Source organism: Pogona vitticeps, chromosome 15 (assembly GCF_051106095.1).
Source record: "Pogona vitticeps strain Pit_001003342236 chromosome 15, PviZW2.1, whole genome shotgun sequence".
In the NCBI taxonomy this organism is placed as follows: domain Eukaryota; kingdom Metazoa; phylum Chordata; class Lepidosauria; order Squamata; family Agamidae; genus Pogona; species Pogona vitticeps.
In genome coordinates, this window is record NC_135797.1 from 5,172,985 (window position 1) to 5,180,000 (window position 7,016).

The 7,016-nt window shown below is 49.0% G+C and overlaps 1 protein-coding gene across 2 annotated transcripts; it reads right to left on the reverse strand.

The window, feature by feature from the left end:
• Nucleotides 1–730: 730 nt before the first annotated feature.
• Nucleotides 731–6,851, reverse strand: CFAP126 (cilia and flagella associated protein 126). 2 transcript variants are annotated; one of them, XR_012082148.2, is made up of 6 exons: nucleotides 6,783–6,851; nucleotides 5,677–5,739; nucleotides 3,872–3,952; nucleotides 2,815–2,991; nucleotides 1,145–1,888; nucleotides 731–1,030 (listed from the first exon to the last, which is right to left on the reverse strand). XR_012082148.2 is itself a non-coding variant. In XM_020797317.3 (5 exons), the coding sequence occupies exons 1-5, from the start codon at nucleotides 6,807–6,809 to the stop codon at nucleotides 1,238–1,240; spliced, it is 999 nt and encodes a 332-aa protein (XP_020652976.3). In that variant the 5' UTR covers nucleotides 6,810–6,851; the 3' UTR covers nucleotides 731–1,237. The 2 variants fall into 2 exon arrangements, 1 of the variants encoding a protein (XP_020652976.3); XM_020797317.3 differs by having other exon boundaries at nucleotides 731–1,888.
• Nucleotides 6,852–7,016: the final 165 nt, after the last annotated feature.

Below are 7,016 nucleotides of genomic sequence, written 5' to 3' on the forward strand. Positions count from 1 at the left end.
GCTTCCTGCCTCCCAGATAATTCAGCCTACCTTTTATCTGATTTTACCCTTTTATTCTGCCTTGTATTCTAGTTCTTAGTGGACACGAGTCTGTAGATGGTCTCTCGCACACTCCTTTGAGCATAGGCCTTGTACTCTGCAATACATCCATCCTCTCGCTGGAGTGAGAAAATACCTCACAATGGCTCTGTCTGTCTTTGTCTCTCTGTCTCACACACACACAAAGCCGGAGAGTCAGGGAAACCAAGCCCTAGGAGGAAAGATGGAAAGAACTAGCTATGTGTAGTCTTGAGAAAAGAAGACACTATGGGGAGATAGGATGGGACTTTTTAGCTACTTGAAAAGTCATCCTACAGAGGAGGGGCAGGATCTGTTCTCGGTCCTCCCAGAATGCAGGACAGGTCATGATAGGCTCAAGCGACAGGAAGCCAAATTTCAGCTGCATATCAGGAAAAACATCTTAACTGTTAGAGCAGTACAACAATGGAAATGTTGAGCGCTCCAGCACTGGAGGCTTTCAAGAGGAGACTGGACCACCGCCTTCTGCCCACATCTGCTTTGACTTGGGATTCCTGCCTTAATCAAAGCGTTTGGAGGCGAGGGTCTTATAAACCCTTTCCAGCTCCATCATTCTCCGATTCCTCTTACGAAAAGGCATCGGCTGAATGTTTCTTTAACCCAGGGACAGGACTAAGCTTGAAAAGAAGATCTCGCAGTAGGAGAGCCGAAACGTATTTGGGGTTTAGCTTTATTTAGTGACGTGTTACGATGAAAACAGCCGCCAGTGGGACTCCACCATTCCATCTTTTGAAGTCCATGCAATCGTATTTTTATTTTCTTTTTTTGCTTAAATGGCATTGCTCGGGTCGCGTCGCTGCCCCTCGTGCGGCAAGTCTTGTCTAGAACAACACGGAGATGCCCCACCTTGTTTTCTTAGGTCGGGGCAATTCGAGAATCGCGTGGATTTTGCCGGTCGGTGGTTTTTTTTGCCTTTGTCTGGACTCAGTGGAAGGTGCTTCTTGCTGAGATACTAGGAAAGAGAGGGGAAACAAGGGGAGGGATGGGCAGAGGGTTAGATTTAGAGGGGGAAAGGAGAAGCAGAGGGAAGGGGAAAGGGGAGAGAAAAAACAGCCACAAAACACACCGGAGTTGCTTGATAGACCAAACAGAACAGTTTCTTTTAACTTCCAGTTGTCGGGGAATAGAATCTTTGGATTTTTCACCTTCCAGGGGAGGTTTAGTTGGACGATTCCTCTAGGTGAGGTTTGGCCGTACCTCCCTTTTCGCTCTGGTTCACATCCCTCTCCAGGGGGGTCTTCCTAAGCTCCAGAACCTGGCTGGCTTTCGTAACGGGCCGGCTAGAGGGCAAGGCCTCGGGGGCGAAGGCTTTGGCGGGGTTGGCTTCCATGGACCCCGGCCGGCAGGAAGCCCGAAGTTCCGGAGTGCTGACCCCTTTGGGTCTCGTTTCCAGCGACCGGGGCCGACCCGACGCTGGGGCTTCTGCAGAGTTGGATCTCCTGGGAGATGCGAGGTCTCTCGAGGCCGGGCGGCTGGGAGGGGGGACCTTGGAGCTAGGGGCCTCTTTCAGGCGGACATCCATGGACCCCGGCTGGCGCGAGAGTGGGACTTCGCTTCCACTTCTCTGGCTGTCTTTGGGCTCCTGGCGCTGGGGGTCCTGGACCTCCGGCGAAGCGTCTTCCTTCATGCGGACGTCCATGGCGCCCGGCTGTCGGGAGAGAGGGCCCTTGGGGGTGGCAGCCACGCCGTGCGGGGTCCCTTCTTGAGCGGGCATTTTCTCCACCAAGCCAGAACGCCCCGAACCTCTACTAGCGGGACGGCCGCGTTTGGCCGAGGAGTCTTTAGAAATACGTGCCACGGGGTTGCTTGGCTGCAAGGAGAAACAAATATCATCATCATCATCATTTTCCATTATAATAACTTTTGAGCTGCAGAGCTGGAAGAGACTCTATAGATCAGAGTCCAATCTCTTGTCAAGGAGGCCCAAGGGGGATTCGAACTCACAACCTCTGGCTCCACAGCCAGAATGCCTAAGCCGTTGACGATGAACAGAGACCATGCACACCCACGGATTAAGGACATAAACACAGCCATGATGGATCAGACAGAGGCCTTAACTGGTTCTGTATTCTGTCCACATGCAGAAATTACACACAAGCAGGGCGCGAGTGTAATTTCTGCTCCCTTGTGCTGTCTGGAAGTGAGTCCTAGATCAAATCAAGCCTGACCTATCCCCCAGAAGCAAAAATGCAGACACTGAGGCTGACCTACTTTGGGGAACCTCATGAGAGGGCAGGATTCCCAGGGAAAGAAAGACCATCATGCAGGGAAAGGTGGACGGCAGCAGGAAAAGAGGAAGACGAAATACAAGATGGACGGACTCCCTAAAGGAAACCACGGGCTTGAGTTTACAAGAGGGCTGTTGAGGACAGGGCGCTTTGGAGGTCACCCATTCCTAGGCTCACCATGAGACAGAAGCGACTTGAACAGCCCATAAGAAATTGATCCTAATAGAAAGTACAGTATTGCCAACTGGAGCATTTTGAGAGTTGCTTCTGTTCTTAAGGCTCCATACAGTGAGCTTACTCTTTTTTTTTTTTGTTGGGGGGGAGATATTCCCTTTAAAGGGCAAAATTGCCCTAATTATTGTAAGCCACATAAACACATTTTAAATGAATAAATAGGGAACCTCCTGGCCCCTGATCCAGCTGTTTTTTTCCCCTCCGCGGTGCAAGAAGACTAGAATTTGGTGAGGTTTCCCCGGCTTGACTCATCAGCCCTCCCTTTCCCTTTTACCTTGCCGATGATTTCTGGCGAGAAGCCGTTGCAGGCGGTGGTCAAGGCTGCTGATTTGTTGACCCACTCGGTTAGACGGGCCGCCGCGTCGACGGAACGGGACGTGAGGTTCACCTGGGCTGGAGGAATCTTCAGGGGCATCTCCCAGGTGTTCATGTACGTCCCCCAGGGAGAAGCCTAGATGGAGAGCGTTAGAAAAGCCATGATGGATCCGGCCGAAGGCCTGCGTCATCTGGCCTTATCATCCCACAGTAACAACTGGGATATTTGGGAAACCAGAAGCAAGGCCAGAAAGCACCCTTTCAGTCTCTCGGTGAGATTGCCCGAACATTCAGAGGGTGAATGATTTCTCTTGCCATAACATTCCTTTCTGGCCCTAAGGACTAGAAACTTAAAACCTGAGTTTCTCAGGTGGCTCAACTCTTACATCCAGGGCTTTTTCTGTGTCCTACTGGATAGGGATGCCTCCATTTCACATCTGTCCCCGAGTCACCTTCCCAGTACAGTGGTGCCTCGCTAGACAGTTCCCTGCACGAGTTTTTTTGCTAGACATTGACTTTTTGCGATCGCTATAGCAATTCACAAAACAGTGATTCCTATGGGGGGATTTCGCTGGACAATGTTTGGTCCCTGCTTCGCAAACCGATTTTCACTAGACGACGATTTTGACAGTTCCCTCCGCGCTCGCAAAACGGGTGTTTTCGGGACCTAAGCTTCGCAAGACAGCGATTTAAGCAGCTGATCGGCGGTTCGCAAAGCGGCTTTCCTATGTCCGATCTTCACTAGACAACGACAATTCTTCCCCATTGGAACGCATTAAACAGGTTTCAATGCGTTCCAATGGGGAAATGCTTTTCGCTAGACAATGATTTCGCTAAACAGCGATTTCAGTGGAACAGATTATCATCGTCTAGTGAGGCACCACTGTACTTGGTTCTAAAATTTAACCAGATGTTCCTTCCATGTCCCCTCAATTTTAGAAAAAGGGACAAAATCTGATTCTTGCACACAATCGCCACGCGCGCGCACGTATCTGAAGGAGGAGAAGACGCCTCACCTTGGAACGTGGGATGGAAGGAAGCAGATGTCCTTTGTCATTGGCTATAAATTGCGTGTAACCTTCTCGGGCAGAAGGATGCTAAGGAAAGAAAGATGAGAATTTATTTATTTAATTTATTTAGCAAGCTTGTATACCACACCGATTAGTGATAAACACATCTCTGGGCAGTATACATCCAGAGTGACCCAGACGTAAAATAAAACAAATCAAAATGTAATAAAACAAAACCCGTGTATAATCCATACACAACCATCAAAAGAATCAATTTTGTTAAAAAAACGCAAACAATGGCAAACACTGTCGAAAAATAATCGTACTGCATGAAGAGAAGATTCTTTCAAAGGCTTCAGTAAACCATCTTGTTTAGAGCATCCTCTTGAAGGCTGTAAGAGGGGAGGCCAGCAGTAGCTCCACTGAGAGTCCATTTCAAAGGGAAGGGGCCCCGACCGAGAAGGCCCTGTATCTGGTTAATGAGTTCCTAGCCTCCCCTCGTGTTGCAAGCTTGCAGGAGCATGACTGGAGAGGAACGGGTGATGCAGGTGGACGTTTTTCGGGAAAGATGTTCTGACAAGTAGCAGGGCCCCAAACCATGGAGGGGCTATATAGGTAAGAACCAGCACCTTTAATCTGGCCCAGTACAATACAGGCAACCAGCCCGGGCTAGCTAGAACTTGGGGAAATGTTTTAACACCAGCCTGGCTGCTGTCTTCTGTACCTGTTGGACTCTCCAGACCAGAACGAGCGTGGATGGGAGCAGGACGTGGAAATTGACAAGCGTGGCCACTTAGGCATCGTATTAAAAAAACTCAGAATGGATCCACATAAAGTGTCCACACACTAAGGAGTTCATAGCTGTGCATGAAGGGAAAAATTGACAAGATTTCAACAGAAGCGTGACCCCGTTCCCCTTAACGGGGAAGGTTTTGACTAGGTGATCCGTTACAGAGTTCAGTGGGAAGGGTCTGCTGAGATCCCCGGGTGCATGTGTGGCTCAAGGGATGACACGCTCTGCCATCTGGACAGAAGCGTCCCAGAGCATCAGCAGAAGGAGGGACCGGTCAACCACTTCGGAGTCCTTTATCCCTAAATTAATCCGAGAGCCTCCCCATCACTCAGAACTGACTTGACCCATCATTCAGAACTGACTTCACCCATCACTCAGAACTGACTTCACCCATCATTCAGAACTGACTTCACCCATCACTCAGAACTGACTTCACCCATCACTCAGAACTGACTTCACCCATCACTCAGAACTGACTTCACCCATCACTCAGAACTGACTTCACCCATCACTCAGAACTGACTTCACCCATCATTCAGAACTGACTTGACCCATCACTCAGAACTGACTTCACCCATCACTCAGAACTGACTTCACCCATCACTCAGAACTGACTTGACAACACAGCATTATTATGAATATAACAACAACAGAACTGTTCTGTATTACCCTCTCTAAACTCAATGCTGAAGCAGCGTCCTTATTCCCACTTTCAAAGTTCACCCCATCTGGAAATAAGGACTTAATAGCAACAATAAGCACTCTCCTTTTTGAATGGGCTCAAGCTACAGGAAGCCAAGTGTAGGCTGAAGATCAGGAAAAACTTCCTAACTGTTAGAGCAGTACGACAATGGAAACCATTACCTAGGGAGGTGGTGAGAGCTTGAATGCTGGAGAAAATTGGACCACTGTCAGATCTGCTTTGTTTTGTATTCCTGCCTTGAGCAGGGGGTTGGACTAGATGGCCTTCAAGGCCCCTTCCAACTCATTTATTCTATGATATCATGAAGACACTCACCTTCTTAAAAACTTTTGGAAGGCCCCAGGTCTGCAGATTCCGGGGACAATAAGCATCTTCGTACTGCGAAAAGCCAAGACAGTGAACGGGTGTGAGAGACGGGCATTGATCTTTCTGAGTCCAAAGTTAGTGCAAAGGGTGCAGAATTTGAAATGGTAACAAGAGGGGAGGAGACATCTTTTTAAAAAACCACCTAAGTTTCTAGCCCTCATGGACCTGACAGGAAGCCGGTGGTGTGCCCCAATAAAAAGTCAAAGAGTCGGGGGATTTGACCCTTTCTCGTCATCAGTGGAAGCAGATTAAATTAATTTAAAGAGGGAGAGTAACATGTAAATGTCAAGAAGGATGTCACAATTTGGACTGGGGTGATTGAGTTTCAGATATTTTTTTTTTTCTTAGCTGTTTCCCTTGCAAGAAAATAGCTGCAATTTTTTGCATTATTATGATTCATAAGGAGGCGATGAAGAGGAGGATCTCAGTAAAGGGGTTTTGGCTGAAAAGAGCGAGATGCAGATGGTGGGGTTTAAATGAGTGGGTGATGGATCACTAAGTGATCTGTAGGGGCAAAGGTCTCCCTTTAAGGTTAGGAGGGTAGAATTTGGAGAATGGGAAGGAGGGCAAATAAATATGTTTTTTTCGGTAAGGAAGGAGATTTGTGGGGAAGAGTTGCTTTTCTAAGCTGGGGGGGGGGGAAGAGAAATTTTATTTTATTTAAAAGAAAGAAAGGGCCCAAAGCAGCTCACATCATCCTTAAAAGATAATGTATAAAACAGCAAGCAAAAGGGGTTTTCTCTATAAAGTAAATGGAAAGGAGAGGCTGAATCTGTCCCATGTTGTCTGTGGCCGCCCGGGGAGGGTGGTGGGGAGAATCTGCGGCCTGCCCAGGAGGGGTGGAAATACAACTCCCATCATTCCCCCCCCCCCACTGGATAGGGGATGGTGGGATAGAGTGTGTGGAAGGCTGCATTTTCCCCACCCGTTTTTGGGGGGGGAGGAAAAAGAGGCCTGTGCTTTCCGATCCTGCGCAAGAGCCCCCCACAACCCATTCGTCTTGGAAAGTGTGGGGGGGTCTCCAGGTGGGACCCCCCCCATCCCATTACACTCACCTGCCCAGAACTGTAATGTGTTGCCATGCCAGCTTCAATGGACTTTTGTTTGGGCCGTCTCCTAGCAACAGGGGCTGTAGGCGTGGCTAGCTAGGCAGTACAAAGGGATGCTCCAGCCAATGAGAAACCAGACTCCTAGGCTACGCCTCCCACCCACTTCCTTCCTCCCCACCTCCAGACAACTCCTCCCTCCCCTCCCCACGCACCGTCTACTCCTCTTTGAGGGTTAGAAAC